This window comes from Mastomys coucha, unplaced genomic scaffold (genome assembly GCF_008632895.1).
Source record: "Mastomys coucha isolate ucsf_1 unplaced genomic scaffold, UCSF_Mcou_1 pScaffold5, whole genome shotgun sequence".
Classification (NCBI taxonomy): domain Eukaryota; kingdom Metazoa; phylum Chordata; class Mammalia; order Rodentia; family Muridae; genus Mastomys; species Mastomys coucha.
The window spans coordinates 95,627,906-95,646,891 of NW_022196911.1; the positions used below are offsets into that span (position 1 = coordinate 95,627,906).

The window sequence follows — 18,986 nt, forward strand, 5'->3', positions numbered from 1 at the left end:
AGGAGGAGGAGGAGAAGAAGAAGAAGAAGAAGAAGAAGAAGAAGAAGAAGAAGAAGAAGAAGAAGAAATAGGAGAAGGAGAAGGAGAAGGAGAAGGAGAAGGAGAAGGAGAAGGAGAAGAAGAAGTTATAGGAAGGGAAGAGTCAGAGAGTAATAAAATATACAAATCAAGAGGAAATGTCCTGAGGGGACATAATCATCTTCGTGATGTTTTCTAACGTCCTGAACTTGAAGGATGACTCCAATGGACTGGGAACTCTGAGGATAGGTGCTGGATGGCTTGAACAAAGTCTGTTATGGAAGTAGTGATGTGGTTTGCATAGCACCATCTCCAGCCTCTCCAATTGGAACATGAAAGGGAGGGGCCGAGCTACAGGACTAGATCCTATGTACCAGCACCTAGGAACTTGTACCAAAGCTCATGATTCTGAAAGCATCCTGATTTTTTAACCTTAGAAATGTTATTCAATTTGCTATTTGCATTCCTATTAGTGTGTGTGCTGTGTAGAGGCACACGTGCTATGGCGCACATGTGTAAGTGAGAGGGTGTGGCGTAGGTACTCCACATTTACCTTTTTATTGGTTCTGGAGATTGAGCTCAAGTTGGTGGGCAGCAAGCTCCTTCACTAGCTGAGCCATCTTGCTGGCCCAGACTTGTGAACTTTGACACACTTTCCATCTAATTCTTTAGTTTCCTTTTTATGGAGTTTGGAGTCAGACAGTGGTAGATCAGAATTCAGCTTCTTTCTTATTAGCTGTGCATCAGAAAACCTAGCAAGAAATATCAATGCTAATTATTAGCATGTAGGACAGCACACGCTACTAAACAAGGCCAGGTTGTTTCGTTCTTTCCCTTCCTGTATATCTTTCTCAGGACTCTTTATTGACTCTGCTTCTTGTCCCCCATTCCTTTTTGCTATGTTTTCAGATAAACCATTTTGTTCATTTTTCTAATCTTGTGATTCTCTCTCCATCCTTTAATTCCTTGCTTCCCATTTCTTGGTTGGGATGAGAAACATCAACCCTCCTATAGCAATATTCCTCCTTTAAAGGTACATTCCCACTTCTGCGCTGGGATTTTAAATGCATGCTCTTTTGCCATTACTTGACCATTTATGACCAGTAGATACTGTATGTAGGAAACTGCCATTTTTGAGAGTTGACTACAGTCACCTGCACCAGGTAACAGGAATATTCTAGACTGTTAGGTTTGGAAATCCAACAGCATTGGCTGGATGGAGGCATAATCATTCTCCTTATGATTGCCTATTAATTGCTTCTGTGTCTTTGGAAGATGTATAGTTGAACTATTTAGCATGTAACCTTTCCAGACTGGCTTATTTCATTTATCTTAATATAAGCCAGGTAGTATTTCATTGTGTAGATGTCCCGGAGTTTGTCTATCCTCTTCACGTACAGAATCAACAACAGTGCAGATATTCAGAGTAGATATAAGGTTTTGTCTTATTTTGTGTATATGTGTGTATGTGTGTATACATGTATATACACATATATGTATGCATATATACATACATGTATATACACATAGATACATGTATATACATATATATGTGTACATGAGCACAATTTATGGATTCATTGATAACAATATATTGAGTTTTATAATAAGGTACCAGACTACCAAGGTGCCGTGGCATTCTGCATCCCCATCAGCAACAGTAAGCTTTTCTTTTGCTTTACATCCTCATCGGCATTTAGTGGCATGGTTGCTTTGGATTTAGTTGTTCTAACAGGTGTGTAGGTTCTTTGTCATCCTTTTCTTTCCACTGGGAAGGGATGTCAAAGCTCTCTGTAGGGAGTCTCCTCTTTGTGAAGATTCTCTTGCTGATGCCACCCACATCCAGATAGCACTAGTCCTGTGGTGAAGCAATTTCTTATGCTTTCATGTCCCTTTGCTCACTCTCTGTTTTCTTTTCGGTCAAAAAACCCAAGATATTATTTCTGATGTGGAGGTCATCCAAATCTACATCACTTCTGAGAGCTCTTGAGGCTTTAATTTCTTGTGGTCCCTTTGTTCAGTCAGCTCCGGGCTGTTCTTTGTCTTTTCCTAAATTGACATGCAGAGGAAACCCAGTCACTTTAATGCTTTTCACAGAAAGTCTCAAAGATTATCCGAATTTGTTGGCTTAATGGGAAGAGATCAGATAGCAAGATCCATGAGCCCCCAATGACATAATACTCTTTTTTTTCTCTATTTCTAGACAAAAATTTTCTTCCAGTCTTAGTTGTTATTATTTCACATCATTCTGGTAGGATTTTGGTGCTTCATGGCCTGTAGGGAAACCTTATTGTTAACATCTTATTGCAAACAGGCATGTTTAGACATATTGGCCACAAACATATCTGCCCACTAAGGTTACTTTTGTGAGCTGAGAAGAGATTACAATTTATCACATCCCATAGTAGCTATTTGAGCATATGATTTTTCTTTCTGTATAGCCATGTTGTCACAGGTAAGAATTGAATCTTCATCATCTGTCTAGTCTCTATCATCTCTTCCAACTTCCTGCCTTAAAGTGGTACTTAATACATTTTAATGGAATGAATAATACATGAAGCATGAATGACTTCAGTCCTTCAGAGGAAACAAAGGGAATCGTTTCAGTACATTTTCTAATATCATAAGCAGATGAAACACAAGTAGAAACAAACCATAGTTTCTTTGCCCAGAATATAAGATTTATTAAGAAACATCATAGGACACAATACTACAGATATAATGGAACGGCCAATGGGCAAGCTAATTACGATCCAAAAAATGAGGAAAGGGTCCAGTGGAAAAGTGTAGAATGGTCTGGCCTATTTCCTAGAGGCTGGAAGTTGGATAAAGAACTCCCATTTTCTCCGATGACATCTGAAGAATGTCACTCAGCTGTAGTCTGGTGTCTTTGATGTTAGAAAAGCTTTAAGTAAAGAGAAGGTAAGAGTTGGTCACCAAGCAGGATGGATAGGGTTACAGACTGTTCTTAAGAAAATATTTTCCAAGATTTTGACAATTTTCAATCTTAAAGAGTCTCAGACTCAGTATATCCAGAACAATTTGGTGGTCAGCCCGTGGATTCTCAGCACTTCTGGATCCACTGTAGAGGGTCACGGTATTGATCATAGAACAGACTCGGGTGTTGCTGTGATGCACCTATACTCTGAGGACTCATAAAAGACAATGAAGTAAAGGTCGAAGAACTTGTTACTGGTCCAGGGTTGGTCAAGGAGATGCACAATTCAAGAATACCATGATCTGGGCAATTGGAAACCTGGCTCTTAATAGGTAGATTAGCAGCAGTAGCAGCAGCAGGCTGGGCGGCAGCAGGACTGTCCACAGTAGGATGGACGGCAGCAGGAAGCCTGGGCGTGGTGCAGCTGGCAGCAGGTTGGGGGTATACAGCTCACCACACAGCAGGGGGGCAGGCAGGTGCCCTCCACGCGACAGTCAGGGCGGCACCATCTAACACGGCAGCTCACGGCTCCACAGCCACCCTCTTGGCCACAGCCAATGCCACCCCCAATGCCATAACCTGTCTCGCAGCATCTTGGCTGGAAGCAGCTGGTCTCACAACAGCTGGGCTGGCAGCAGTTGGAGCCACAGATGCCACCAGTGGAGCAAGTGGGAAACCCACAGAAGCTAGTAGCACAGCAGGCCATGGTGTCAGGCGTTGGTTGAATGTTGAGTAGATTGGATGAGTTTCTGAGTTTGGGAGCAAACCTGAGCATGGGGCCCTTTATATAGTCAAGCAAGTTGCTGTTTATAAAATTCTTAACATATTTTTCTTGTTTTTGTTTAAATTTGTCCCTCAGTGGTCCTCTGATTGGCTTCCATTGAAATACTTGTGACATATTACGGGGATGGTTTTGTTTTATAAGGTCGCTGTGACTCCTTCTATTGTCCACATACTCTTTGGAGTGGTGCTTGTGGTTTCCACGTTCAAAGAGTCTCCTCACTGTAGGTTAAGACAACACCCTTATTCTGAATACTTGTCATTCCACTTGGCCATCTACTCACAGCTCCAAAGCAGAAGGCAATTTGCTCCTTGCAAGCATTATTTTTCTCTCTTGCATATATAGACTACATTCTACCGAATTTAATGCATTGGCATATTTGCCAAATTGAACACACCTTTGGTCACACGTAATAGAAACATCTACCTCATTGACTGCAGCACCACAATCAAGTGGTCTTTATAGTTCTTTTCATTTCAATGGATTGGAAATGTGTAAACATTATTTGTATTTCAGGCCAGAGAGTTCTTTCACTGTTAACCAAACAACTTTTTTTTTTCTTCTGAAAGTATACCAGCCTGATTTTCATATATTCTTATTAAATGTTTATTGAATCTGATTCAGTAGTGATTAACTGAGGGGGTGGAGTATAAGGTATGATTCATGAACGCCTGAACCACTCAAGAATGAGTAAGAGCACTTTCAAGTTGTAGCACCGCCCACGAAGACTTATTTGCCATGAAGACACTAGGGAATGTTGAGCTATTTTTGTCTGAATTTAGTGGTTGGAAAAAGCTTGAGAAAAATAGGAGTTATGACACTTTGAACAAATGTACAGTCATCTAATTCTGTCTATTCTGGAATGTACCATTCTGTAATCCATCGTTGCTGTCAAGTTAATGAGAGAGGTAAGTGCTGGGGACTTGTAAATAACCTGAGAAAAATGTCTTAGGTCTTTTTGTATTTTGTGTATTGTAGTCAACTGATAATATAAGAATTAAAATAACATGAAAGACTCTGCCTCCTTTTGTTCTAGTTTTGTGTTAACTTCTTAAGAAAGGCATTTTTCAGGTGGCTTGCGAATTTTAAATTGTGATATTGCTGTTTGAGATTTCTGATGCATCTGTATGATACAATGGTGGAACCCAGCAGTTATACCTCAAAGCTGCTTGCTCTACTCTTATCTAGTACAGATGTATCCCTCATACACCTAGGAAGTGCAGGTGAATATTGAGAGTTGAAGTTTACACAACTGGAGATCAGTGGAATGGAGTTCCAAGTTGTAGGAACTGAACCCAAGTTCTATTGGAATAGTATTGGCAGATATTTTCCAAAATAGTGAGTAGATAACAATCCAGTTTCTTTATGTTGTGCATTGTTAAAGAAAATTCATCTAATGAACTAAATGGGACAAAGTTTGAGTTGGTATAAAAAGTCCATGCAGGGTAACTCTATTGGTCTGGGTCTACTTTAATAAAACATTCACACATTAAAATAGCCATGAAGATTATTTAATGCACAGAACATTTTTATTAGCAGACAATTCAAACATAAGTTAATTTTCACACAACCATTTTGCTTTAGATTATGTGACCATGCCTGAAGATTACTACCATCTATAGATGGGCAGCTTAAAATTAGAAGATGGACAGAAATCTATTCACTTGTGCATAAAACACTTTTTTTGAGAGCATCAGGGTCTCTTCAAGTAGAAAGCATGGCAGAAGATATGTAGGGACCAAGAACTAGAGAAGGAAGTCCACATGTCCCTGGAATGATGTACTGCTGCATATTTGTGCATCACCTAAGCAAAGAAGGGTCCCAGGAACAAGCTGATTGAGACAAGGTTTCAGTGCACTAATTTCAGGACGTCTGTGGGGATCCTGATGAAGAGTTCCACTACGACGAACAGGTTAGCAACATGAGGATACTTAGCATCCATCACACAGAACAGGTCCTTAGCAGTCCACACAATTCTTCAGTGCTTTCCATTGCATTTTTAACTACTCAGGAACGTGGCTCTTAACAGCTGGGCTCGGAGCAGCTGGGCTTAGAGCAGCTGGGCTCACAACAGTGGCAGCAGCAGGCTGGGCGGCAGCAGGACTGTCCACAGTAGGATGGACGGCAGCAGGAAGCCTGGGCGTGGTGCAGCTGGCAGCAGGTTGGGGGTGTACAGCTCACCACACAGCAAGGGGGCAGGCAGGTGCCCTCCACGCGGCAGTCAGGGCGGCACCACCTCACACGGCAGCTCACGGCTCCACTGCCACCCTCCTGGCCACTGCCAGTGCCACAGCAGCTGGGCTGGCAGCTGCTGGTCTGACAGCAGCTGGGCTGGCAGCAGCTGGTCTGACAGCAGCTGGACTGGGTGCAGCTGGGCTGACAGCAGCTGGTCTGACAGCAGCTGGGTTGACAACAGCTGGACTGGGTGCAGCTGGGCTGACAGCAGCTGGACTGGGTGCAGCTGGGCTGACAGCAGCTGGTCTGGGTACAGCTGGGCTGACAGCAGCTGGACTGGGTGCAGCTGGGCTGACAGCAGTTAGAGCCACAGGTGCCTCCAGTGGAGCAAGTAGGAAAGCCACAGAAGCTAGTAGCACAGCAGGCCATGGTGTCAGGAGTCAAGTTGGTTGTTCTGTGAGAAGTTTCTGAGTTTGGGTTGTGTCTTCCTCACCTGGCCTTTTATATATTCCTTATAGCTGTGGATTCATCTAACATTTAGCATCTTCCCTTGACACAAGTTACAAAGTCAGTCTTTGATTGGTCAATACCTGAGTAATTAGAGACTTATAAACAGTGCTTCCATCACCTACTATAGTCAGTGATCAATTAAGTGGCTCTGTGCTTCCTCTTTCTCTCTGGTCTAAGAGAAGGTGTATTGCCAAACACAAGCAGCCCTCTATAAAAGTCACGTGACCAACCTTGAATTAGGCCAAACACTACCCTGGCTTGCTCTGTCTTAGCTGACCTTTGATAACCTTCGGCACAGTTTATCCAAACTGAAAATTTATTTCCTAAGCAGCCACTCAGTAACAATCATGATTTCATAAACAGTTTACTCAGACTAAGGTGTCATCAAAAACATGAGCTATTAAACTGATCAGCATCCAAACAAAGTCTGCCTTTTGGTCATCAATACACACATTACAAATTGAAGCCTTTAATGACTTTGCCTTTTATGTCAGCTTTTTTATTAGATATTTTCTTTATTTACATTTCAAATGGTATCTCTTCTTCTGGTTTCCCCAACCTGTTCCCTTCCCCCTCCTCCTGCTCACCATCCCACTCTCTCCCACATCCTAGCCCTGGCATTCCCCTACACTGGGGCATAGAACCTTCACAGGACCAAGGGCCTCTCCTCCTATTGATGACAGACTAGGCCATCCTCTGCTACCTATGCAGCTGGAGCCATGAGTCCCACCATGTGTACTCTTTGGTTGGTGCTTTAGTCCCTGAGAGCTCTGAGGGTACTAGTTAGTTCATATTGTTGTTCATTGTAAAGGGCTGCAAACCCTTCATCTCCTTGGGTCTTTTCTCTAACTCCTTCATTGGGGACCCTGTGTCGTCGTTTTCTGTCTCCGTGTGTGTGTGTGTGTGTGTGTGTGTGTGTGTGTGTGTGTCTTAAATTTCAATAAAGTTTGAGTTTATGCATATGTAAATTAAAAATTTAATCATGGCAAATGCTCATTGCATGAAATTCATGTCAATATTTTTAGTATTAATGTCAATCATCTTAACCTTTGGGTCTTATTACCTCTATTGAAAATCTTTGGACAAGCCGGGCAGTGGTGGCGCATGCCTTTAATTCCAGCACTTGGGAGGCAGAGGCAGGCAGATTTCTGAGTTCGTGGCCAGCCTGGTCTATAGAGTGAGTTCCAGGACAGCCAGGGCTATACAGAGAAACCCTGTCTCAAAAAAAAAAAAAAAAAACCAACAAAACAAAACAAAACAACAACAAAACAAAACAAAACAAAAAAATCTTTGGACTATGAATAAGGATTTATTTCTGGGCATCTTTTTCTGTATGCCAGCCTTTGTGTTAACAGCAAACTATTTAGCTTACTTTAGTTTTTAAATAACCCTTTAAAATCAGAAAGCTTACAAAACTAGTTTTGTTCTTATAAAAAGATTGATCTTATTTTTAATTGTGTGTCTGCATGTGGGTATGTACATGGAGTGAAAGCACTTGAGAAGTCCAGAGGAGATGGATCTCCTGGAGCTGGGGTACAGGTGGCTATGAGCCGCTCAGAGTGGGTCCCGCGGAACACTACAAAAACACCATGGAGATTTCAATAGGGTTGTCTTACATCTGTAGATCTATCGGTAGTATTGCTGTTTTAATAGTACAGTGTGTGAGCCATGACCTTGACGCAGTGTTTTTGAATCTTTTGTTATTTCTGGTGTCCAAATATTTCCCTTAGTCAAGTTGATCCCTTCAGAGTTGATTCTTTCTGAGGCTGTCCACGTAGCTTTCCTTTCTGTACTGCTTACTGTTAGTGTATAGACATTCAAGTGTGTGTATGTGTGTGTGTGTGTGTGTGTGTGAGAGAGAGAGAGAGAGAGAGAGTGTGTGAGTGTGTGTGTGTGTATGAGTGAGTGAGAGTGTTAGTATATAGAAACTCAAGTGTGTGTGTGTGTGTGTGAGAGTGTGTGTGTATGTGTGTGTGTATGAGTGAGTGAGAGTGTTAGTGCATAGAAATTCAAGTGTGAGTGTGTGTGTGTGTGTGTGTGTGTGTGAGAGAGAGAGAGAGAGAGAGAGAGAGAGAGAGAGAGAGAGAGAGACAGAGAGAAGCAAGAGAGACAGAGAGAGCGAGCATGTATGTGTTGTGTGTGTGTGTATAGTTTGTATTGGTAATTTTGCTAAGTTCATTGATTACTTTTAATACTTCTTTTGTGTGTGAATCTTTAGGTGTATGTGAGTATGTGTGTGTGTATGTATGTGTGTGTATGTGTGTGTGTGAGAGAGAGGAGAGCGAGCGAGAGAGAACACAATATCCTGCTATCTTTAATGGAAGTTACTTTTATTTTATTTTAGAAAATTTTTACTTTTTTTTTGCAATTTGGTGACATATGCCTCTTTACTTTGCTGTATTTCTCTAGCCAGCACTTCCAGTGGTATGCTAAACAGTATAGCAGGGTTGGTGTTCTTGTCTCATTCCCAGCTAACAGGAAACGCTATCGTTTTCTGCTCCTGAGAATGAGGTTAATTGTGTTCTTTTAATTGAGGGTTTTTAGTATACTGAGGTAGTTTCTATTTTTGAGTGTTTTTTAAAGTCAGAATCTTATTGATTTATTTATTTGCTTATTTACCTATTTGTGTGTGCACAGCTGTGCGTGCCCTAGTGTATGTGTGGAGGTTCAAGGAAGACTTGCAGAGGAGTCTCTCCTAGTCTGCTATCACGTGAGCCCAGGAAATGAACTCAGGTTGTCCGGGTTGGAAGCAGGAGCTCTTGCCTTCTGAGCCATGACCTTGGTCCTACGCAGTGGTTTTGAAATGATGAAAGGGTTTTGAAATTTATAAAATTTTTTTTTGCAACAGTTGAGATGATAACCATGTGTTTCCCCCTTTATCTGTTAAAGAAAGATTACAGTGATTGCTTTTTTTTTTTTTTACTCTAGACAATTCCTGCATTGTAAAGTAAATTCTCCTTTACAAATGTTTTTTTAATTTTTTTATTGTTCAGTTAAACTCTGTTTGATAGTAGTTGATGGATGACTGTTGTACTGTTGTATGAATATGAGTCGGGAATATTATTCTGTGATTATTTTCCTGTCTTTGCCATCAGACTGATGCTGGGTTTATCGGCTAATCTTGGAATTATTTTTTTCTTTTCCTATTTTTCCCCATATTTGATAGAACAATGAACATGTTTTGAGATATTTCTTGGGAATTGTTGTTAATTTTTTAAATATATATTCGATAGAATTTACCCGTGGACATGTCTGGTCCCTGGACTTTCCTTGATGTGGAGTTCCTGATTACCAGTTCAGTGTCCTCTGTAGTTAGAGCCACCCTCAGATTTTCACAGTTTTTCATGACTGAGTACTGATAGGCTGCATGCTTGTAGGAATTTCTCCACAGATGTGTTTATACCTGCATACTATGTATCTCCATTATTCAATTTATTTGCATGTGTGGAGGCCAGAGGTTGACACTAGGTGTCTTCCTCAACTGTCCCCCCCCTTTTTTTTATCCTTTTGAGGCAGGGTCACTAACCCTGGAGCTTGCCACCGTGCATGACCACATTCACCATTCACCTTTTTTTCTTACGCCGGTGCTGGAGATCAAAGTTAGGTTCTTGTGCTTGAGTGCAAGCATTTACCGACTGCTCCCAGTTTCTTGTAGATCTCATAGGTAAAACTCATTTTGAAAGCTGTATAATATTTCAGAGTCTGACCATAGCAGGGTTTATTTACTTATTTTATGAATTTTTCTTTAATTTTCATTTTTAAAACTTAAACGTAATTGCACAATGTCCCCCTTCCCTTTCTACTCCCTAGCTATTCCTGGGCCACACGTCACTCACCATTCCCTCTCAAATTAATGTCTTCTTTTTCTTTAATTATTATTGTTATGCATATACATATATACACATATACATATATGTGGTCATAAATTTATGGATACAATCTGCTAAGTTTGTTTAGAGTTGCTTGTATGTATATGACTTCAGAGTTGACCACTTGGCATTGGATAATGAATTGAGATGCTCATCCTTGAGGGAGACTAATTCTCCTTCTCTTAGCATTCCCTAGTTGCCTGTAGTCCTTAGTCTAGGGGTGGGACCTATGAGAGTTCCCCCTTCAACGTTAGCTTGTCTATTAGTCTTGTCCTTGTTCAGGTCTTGTTTAGGCAGCCTGGTTGATATTTCTGGGGCATTTCTAGGAGACACAGTCTCGCAACAGATTTCCTGGTCCTCTGGCTCTTACCGTCTTTCTGCACACACCCTCTTCCACAATGTTCCTGAGACTTAGATGCAGAAGTTGTAGATGTATCTCTTGGGACTGTGCATAGGCTTGCTTGTTCTCTCCATTTTGACTAAAGTTTTCTGTAATGATCTTCATCTGTTACAAAGGGAAGCTTCTTTGATGACGGATGAGAGCTATATTTATCTGTAGGTATAAGGATACATATTTACAATGCAATTAGGAATTATTCTTGTTTAGTAAGTGTCAGTAACTGGTTCTCCTCTAAGATTCATAACCTCAGTAGGGATAAAAACAAAACAAAATAATTGAAGAATGACTAACAGTCTGTGTATGGCTGTGGCCGTAGTTCATTTGAGAGAGCGCTTGCCTAGCATAGATGAAGTCCTGGGTCCAATTCCCAGGGCTAGAATAAACCAGTTGTAGTGGCATATGCCTTTAATAGCACTCTGGAGTAGAGGTAGGAGAAACAGAAATTCAAGTTTACATATTCATTTTGCATAGTCAATTTGAGGCTATCCAGGGATATGTGAGAACCTATTTTTTTTTTTAATAAAACAAAACCTCAAGCACTTAGTAGTATGTGGTAATGACAGAAGGCTGAATTGACACTGTACCTTGTGTGTGTTACTGTATTTCATTTTCTTTTGTAAGCATGGGCTGTTTAAGCAGCAAACATGATTTCACATAGACTTAAGGGGGCAGAAGGATGGAATGTGCCTTCATTTCTGTCCTGTCCTTATACGATACCTCTGGATTGAAGCAGGTGTCTAGACAGTCAGTCAGGAATTGAATAGTTTTCTTATGGTTTTGGTTTTTTTCCTCTTTATTTACACCTCCTAATTTCCCGGTTTTTGTTAGTCTTTGAATGTATAAATTATAATCTAACCTGAAACAATCCTCATTTAATTCTTCACACTGACTTATTGTGTGTGTGTGCATGTACATGTGCTTGTGTGTGTGTGTGTGTGTTTCAGTCTGCGTGCTGCAGGGATCATGAGGCAGTGAGAGGATACCTTGAGGGACTCCGATTTTTTACTTCCATTAGTGTAAGTCTCAAGAATGGAACTCAGGTTGTCAGTCTCGTTTTCAAGCACTTTCACCTACTGAGCCATATTAATGGGCTAGTAGTATTATATCTGCCTGTTTATCAGTCCATCTATCTATGTATCTATGTATGTATCTATGTATCTATCTGTCTGTCTATCCTCTTCTATATCCTCCAGTTCCAAGCCCAAGGTCCCTGCCTATTAGTTTATGAAGCATTTCTTGGTACTTATGCTTAGCTATATAAAATATATATTTATAAATATATTACATAAAACACACGTGTATATGACAAATATGTGGTTTTTGTGTTTTTCTATTAAGCAAGCATCTGAAACCAAAGAATATGTCTTTATTTTAATATTGAACAAAAACTTGGCAATCCTTACTTTCTGTTTAGCAACTGGAAAAAAAAATAGTTTTAAAATCTCTACGTGCTTGTGACTTTTTTTCTTGGTTGACTGGCCATCCTGATGTCCGTCTTGTTTTGTCTGTCAAGGCTCTAAGTAAATGGAAATGAGTGACTTCTTAGCATGTGCTACCACTGTCTTAGATCACTTGAAATAGAATCTTTATCTAAAGGATGGAAAAGGAAACATTTATGTTAGACAGTGATTCTGGCTTCTATGCATCTACTTATAAAACCATTGGATGGGATGAACTTCTGGATATTCTAGTTAGTGATAGCTGTCAACAGGACACAGCCTAGGATAGCCTGAAAGGGACTCTCACCCAAGGGACTATCTCTATCAATTTAGCCTACAAGAAACTGTGTGGATTATTAATTGATTGAGGGGGGGTAAGACCACTGTGGGCAGCACCATCCCTACACACTAGTCCTGGCCTTATAGGAGAGCTAGCTAAAAACGCTCCTGCAAGTGAGCTAGAGAACAAGCCACTAAGTTCCTGACTCCAGGTTTCTGCCTTGACTTGCCTCAGTCATGCACTGTGACCTGGAAGTATGAACCAAACAGCCTCTCTGCTCCTCATGTGTTTGGACACAACGTTTAATGACAGCAACAAAATAAAACAAGAACATGGCAATGCCACAGCTTTTTATGGGGTCTAACCACCATTGGAACTCATCCCACTTCCTAACAGGTGGATAAAGAAGAATAATATAAAAACCAGGGCTGAGCCGGGTGGTGGTGGCGCATGCCTTTAATCCCAGCACTTGGGAGGCAGAGGCAGGCAGATGTCTGAGTTCGAGGCCAGCCTGATCTACAGAGTGAGTTCCAGGACAGCCAGGGCTATACAGAGAAACCTTGTCTCGAAAAACCAACCAAACAAACAAACAAAAGAAAACAAAAAACAAACAAAAAAACAGAGCTGACAAGGTAGCTCAGTGGGTAAAGGCACTTGCCTCTAAGCCTGGTGACCAGAGTTCGATCCTCAGAACCATAAGGTGGAAAGAGAGACTGCATCTGACCTCTACTTACATGCCCCACTCCTCACACAAAATAGATAAATATATAGAATCAAACTCAGAAATCTTTTATATAGATCTCCATGAAGTATCTATTATTTGCACACTAAATAAAAAGAAGCAAGTTTTGATATGCCAACAAATTAATTTATTATTTTGAACACATTAGCCTTCATTTATAAGAGTAATTTACAGAATAGTGGAAGAAGAATGAAAAATGTCTTAGCATAGAAGATTCTTCCATGGCCTTGATAGCACCAAGCCTTGGAAAATGCCAAGGTAAGCTGATTTTCTCATTTGGGGATCAAATTTGCATTTTATTATTTTCATAGAGAATATCAAAGCCTTTCCAGTATTAGATGAAAAAAATGTTTAGTGAGGCCAAGTGTTTGTGCCCCCAAACCAAGCCATATCAAAGTTCAAGAACGTGTGGCCCAGGAGTTGAAAGCTAATCCTTTGGAGAACAGCAACCTATGTCTTAACAGCTGGGCTCACAGCAGTTAGATTCAGAGCAGCTGGGCTGGCAGCAGTAGCAGCAGCAGGCTGGGCGGCAGCAGGACTGTCCACAGTAGGATGGACGGCAGCAGGAAGCCTGGGCATGGTGCAGCTGGCAGCAGGTTGGGGGTGTGCAGCTCACCACACAGCAGGGGGGCAGGCAGGTGCCTTCCACGCGGCAGTCAGGGCGGCACCACCTCACACGGCAGCTCACGGCTCCACTGCCACCCTCCTGGCCACTGCCAGTGCCACAGCAGCTGGGCTGGCAACAGCTGGACTGGCAGCAGCTGGGCTGGCAGCAGCTGGGCTGGCAACAGCTGGGCTGGCAGCAGCTGGACTGGGAACAGCTAGGTTGGCAGCAACTAGATTGACAGCAGCTGGGCTGGCAACAGCTGGGCTGGCAGCAGCTGGGCTGGCAGCAGCTGGGCTGGCAGCAGCTGGGCTGGCAGCAGCTGGACTGGGAGCAGCTGGGCTGGCAGCAGCTGGATTGGCAGCAACTGGGCTGGCAGCAGCTGGAGCCACAGGTGCCACCAGTGGAACATGTGGGAAAGCCACAGAAGCTAGTAGCACAGCAGGCCATGGTGTCAGGAGTTCCTCGGTGCTGAAGGTTCGTTTGCTTAGAGAAGTTTTTGAATTTGGTTGGTGTCTGCCACTCCAGTCTTTTTATAATCCCTGGCTGGCTGCTGTTTCCCTAATTTCCAAAGTGTCTTCCTTGTTTATGTTTATTTAATTTTCCCCTAAGTCATAATTGTTTGTTCCCGAGTTACTTGTTCAGAGTTCTGAAAGCCTGTAAAAAGTTGATTTTATTTGGTGTTCAATTAGGCTTCTTGACTATGGTGAAGTAGTCATTAGCATTCATTGGAAACATGAGCCTGGATCACCCATATTCGCTATAATTTTCCTACTGCCAACAACTAATTGACTAACGCTGCTCCTACTTAAGGAAGAGTCAGAAAGTACTCAGTGTTGACCTTTGTAATTGGGTCTTGAATCTCACATGGAAGTTCAATATTTTTGCCTGTTTCCTTTGACTGGGAAGCAAAGGTGGGTTCCACTGGACAGAAAAGATGCCTTCCCTGCACGTGGGAAATGTAAATGGTTAGTTATCACCAATGGTTGTTGAGCACTTATCATGTACCTAGACAACTGTCTGTAGCTTGTCTCAGTCCTCTATATTTTCTCAGCAATCCTAAGGGTGGGCTCTACTGCTGCTGTCATAACAGAGGGGAAGAAACTGAGCCATTAGCAATTAGCGTGGTGCTTTTGTGGGACTCCTAACATCAGGAGTGGGGGTGTCTCTCACTCTTGGTTGCTCTTGGGACCCTTTTCCTGTTATTGGGTTGCTTTGCCCAGCCCTGATATGAAGGTTTGTGCTTAGTCTTATTGTAACTTGTTATACCATCGTTGGTTGATATTCCTGGGAAATGAAGGAGGGGTGGGTCTAGGGGAGAGGGAAGGTGATGGACTCTGGAAGGAGTGGAGGAAGGGGAAACCATAGGCAGGATGTATTATAGAAGGAAGAAAGGAAGGAAAAAGAAAGAAGGAAAGGAAGAGAGAGAGAAAGAAAGGAAGGAAGGAAGGAAGAAAGGAAGGAAGGAAAGAGAAAGAAAGAAAGGAAGAAAGGAAGGAAGGAAGGAAGAAAGAAAGAAAGAGGAAAGAGAGGGAGGGAGGAAGGAAGGAAGGAAGAAAGAAAGGAAAAAGAAAGAGAGAGAAAGAAAAAAGACAGGAAAAAAGAAAGAAAGGAAGGAAAGAACGGAAGGAAGGAAGAAAGAGAGGAAATAAAAGGAGGGAGGAAGGAAGGAAGAAAGAAAGAAGGAAGGAAGTTCTTCAAAGCCATAAAAACCTAAGTGGTGAATCTGAAGTCTGAGCTTCTACCATCTGATTGCAGATAAAACTCAGTTTTCTTTTTCCATTTGTGTGTGTGTGTGTGTGTGTGTGTTTGTCCACATTTATATACATGAGTACATGGCACATGCTCCTGTGGAGGTCAGAAGACAACTCCAGATGTTTGAGTCCCTACCTTCTACCTTGTTTAAAACAAGGTCACTTGTTCTGCACTGCCTGGGCCAACCTAGGTGGCCTGTAGGCTTCTGGGGATTCTCTTGTCCCCAGTTCCCACCTCTCCATAGAAGTTTTGAGATTACAGATGCCCCAGGCTTTTATGTGGAGTCTGCAGACTCAAACTCAAGTCCTCCCACTTGTGTGACGAGCCTTTTACCCACTGAACTATCCCCCCAGCTTCTTTAGTTGGGTGCTTTTTCACTCTAAGTGCTTGAAATGTGCAGGTGTCTTGATAACAATCTCAGGGACTATTTAATTCATGCTGAAATTCAAATTCAGCAGGACGCTTGATACTAAAGATATTGATCTTGGGTGTTTAAGATGTTGCAGTGCATTGTTGATAAAAGCCCTGGAGATAATGGCATTGTGCATGGCATTAGTGTTTTTGGACTTTTCTACTTGGCACCATTTTCAACAGTACAAGATTTAAGTCAACTTCCATGATTATGGACCTAGGTAATTACTAACAATAAAACACAATGCTCCAGGTGAGCTGGCTCAGCAGATAAAAGAGCATGCTACGGAACCTGATGACCTGCATTTGATCCCTGGTACCCATGTGATGGGAGGAGGAACCTACTCCTCAAAATCTGATAGCTTTCCTTCTCTGTTACAAGGTGAAGCTAAGCCTGAACATTCCCTTACCATCCTTAAATACACCAAGAACATGGGATCTAACCAGACTTCTTTTTGCCTACCACCAGAATCTGTTTCTTCAGGATTGATTTCCATGGAAATCAAAAGAGATCAAAAAATTTCACAATGATTCTCTTTGTAGATTTTCTATCTTTTTTTTTTCAGTTGATAAAATTTATATTGCTGATTTAATGTAAAACCTGCCTATACTATTGGTATATTCCAAAAAAAAATTACAGAAATAACTGGCATTGAGCTTGCAACAAAAACATTTTATAACTTAATAATCAGAAAATATAAATGTGTGTCAAGTTGTTTATCAAAAAGAATAACAATTTGAATCAGTGTCCTCAGCTTTTCAAACATGGAATATTTTTGGGATCTATTCTTGGGAATCCTTCCCATATTCAGCCATCAAATACAGACACTATTGTGGATGCCAGCAAGTGCTGGCTGACAGGAGCCTGATATAGCTTTCTCCTGAGAGGCTCTGACAGTACTTGACTAATACAGAAGTAGAGGCTCACAGCCATCCATTCGACTGAGTACAGGGTCCCCAATGAAGGAGCTAGAGAAAGGACCCAAGGAGCTGAAGGGTTTGCAGCCCCTTAGGACAAACAACAATATGAACTAACTAGTACCCTCAGAGCTCCCAGGGTCTAAACCACCAACCAAAGAGTAAACATTATCTTTCTTATTATTCTCTTCAGTTTCCCCTATATCATCTTGGAGGGCACAGACCATACCATTACAACGAAAACAAGGTACTTTTTGATTGTTTTTGTTTTTGTTTCTTTTGAACTTGACTCTCTGTCTAAGAGTGATCCTAATGTTTTAAGTGGTTTCTGTTTAAGACAGAATTATCTTGGTTTTGGTGGTTCTGGCTTTTTTCATGTTGTTTTCACCAGGACTCTAAGTCAGTCTGATCTAATACTGTTTTAGGTCTCTGAAGGATGAAGTGTGGTGGTTAATGATGCACCAGTCACATGAGCACAGCATCCTTGTCGTGGGCACCTATGTTCCTGTGCTTTGTAATCCATCCCAGTGACCTCAACTGGGCAACAAATAAGCCTCAAGGACTTCCTCAAGGACACCCCAGCTTTCTAGCCTTAATCAAGTAATACGGCCTTTCTTGAGTTTCCAAACACCAGCCTATGTCATTGTGTTGCACGTGGGTTGAAGTCCTTCTAAGTGAAAGGTGACTCAGCCCTTAACCTTTTAATCCAATTGGTAGTCAAGAGATCTATAGGTTAGCATCTGGGAGATTGGCCGTGTTGTAAGCACAGATGGACAGGTTGTTTCTGGATGTGGGGCTGTGCTCACACAGAAGCAGGAGCCTAGCATTCTTCATGCCAATGTACTGTAGGTCCAATAAGCTGTGTTCCTTGGGTATATGCTGATGTCAAGGTGGTGTTTTTCTGGTTGTTATAAAGTCGTACTAGAGAGACCTCACACCTCTCTTTTTAATAAATTGAAGGGAAGAAATCATATAATGTGAAAGAACTATTTAAATGTGTACAATAAAGTGCATTTTGTGTATGTGTTTTGTGTGGGTGAGCATTCCTAGGCATGTGCCTATGGGGGAGGCCAGATGGAGTTATGAGGACTCTTCATCATTGCTCTCTAGCTTCCTCCTCCTCTTTCTCTCCTTTTCATTTTCCTCCTTGTTCTCCTCCTCCTCCTTCTACTACATGTTATTTATTATTATTAGCGTGTGTGTACAGGGATATGCACATGTTATGAGGTACGTGTAGTGGTGAGAGCACAATGTTATGGAGTCTTTTCTTTCCTTACATCTTTACATGGGTTCTGAGGATATCACTCAGATGGGTATCACTCCATCTTATTGTCTGAGACAAGCTCTCTCAGTGAATCTGAAGCTCTCCATGTTGATTAGGCTGGAGGGCCAGAATGCTCCTGGGATCCTCCGGTCTCGACTCCCTCAGTGCTGGGCTTACCAGCAGGCGTGGCTTTTTATGTGTATTCTGGGGCTTTGAACTCAGGTCTTCTTCCTTCTACAGCTAACACTCTCACCTGATGTGCTATCTTTTCAGCCTCATGGTGCATTTAATGTCTGATGTCCAAAGTGTTTTTTATTACCCCAGAAGAATACCCTGCTAGTCATGACCTGTCGTTTATCATGTTGATTCTATGATTAAAGATTTTATCCCATGGAATGGAAGCTCCATTACGTATCTTCTGTTTCATGCTTGCTTTTCTCTAGAAGACTCTTTAGAGATTAGGGCAAGAATGGTGACAGGATGTGACCAAGCCTGTGTTCTGTATTCTGCCTCATGGGACTCGAGAGGATTGTATAGGTACAAAAATGCAGATTGGTAGCCTCATACTTCCTTTCATCATTTTCCAAAGTACATATCTACAAATGCTAGTTACTAGATGTTAATAAGTAAGATAAGAACAGCAAGCAACCTGGCTTACTCAGTTTGGGCACAATGGGTAGAAACGATTTTCTTGCAGGACAACAGGACCTTGTTAATGTTCTAAAGCAACTTCTTATAAAAATCTTCCAGATGACAGTTATCCTGGCTTGATTTGTTGTTACTATGAGAAAACATTCTGACCAAGGGCAATGTATGGAAGGAAAGGGTTTTATTTCAGTTTCTGTTTCTAAGTCACCATCCAGCACCAAGGGCGGTCAGGTA

The 18,986-nt window shown here is 41.7% G+C and overlaps 3 protein-coding genes and 1 long non-coding RNA gene across 6 annotated transcripts in view; 1 reads left to right on the forward strand and 3 right to left on the reverse strand.

Moving 5' to 3' along the window:
• The window catches only part of LOC116077705, a 57,810-nt gene that overhangs the window by 19,070 nt on the left and 19,754 nt on the right, over positions 1-18,986 (forward strand). The gene's annotated exons all lie outside the window — the stretch shown is intronic.
• On the reverse strand, positions 2,688-3,707 carry LOC116077702 (keratin-associated protein 9-3-like). Its single transcript, XM_031352424.1, has one exon. It carries the CDS (start codon positions 3,660-3,662, stop codon positions 3,294-3,296), a length of 369 nt encoding a protein of 122 aa, XP_031208284.1. The 5' UTR covers positions 3,663-3,707; the 3' UTR covers positions 2,688-3,293.
• Positions 5,253-6,381, reverse strand: LOC116077691 (keratin-associated protein 1-3-like). Of its 2 annotated transcripts, XM_031352407.1 has the most exons (2): positions 6,100-6,341; positions 5,760-6,045 (listed from the first exon to the last, which is right to left on the reverse strand). In XM_031352407.1, the coding sequence occupies exons 1-2, from the start codon at positions 6,339-6,341 to the stop codon at positions 5,760-5,762; spliced, it is 528 nt and encodes a 175-aa protein (XP_031208267.1). The 2 variants fall into 2 exon arrangements, with proteins under 2 accessions (XP_031208266.1, XP_031208267.1); XM_031352406.1 differs by having other exon boundaries at positions 5,253-6,381.
• On the reverse strand, positions 13,610-14,206 carry LOC116077690 (keratin-associated protein 9-3-like). Of its 2 annotated transcripts, XM_031352405.1 has the most exons (2): positions 13,965-14,206; positions 13,610-13,898 (listed from the first exon to the last, which is right to left on the reverse strand). In XM_031352405.1, the coding sequence occupies exons 1-2, from the start codon at positions 14,204-14,206 to the stop codon at positions 13,610-13,612; spliced, it is 531 nt and encodes a 176-aa protein (XP_031208265.1). The 2 variants fall into 2 exon arrangements, with proteins under 2 accessions (XP_031208265.1, XP_031208264.1); XM_031352404.1 differs by having other exon boundaries at positions 13,610-14,206.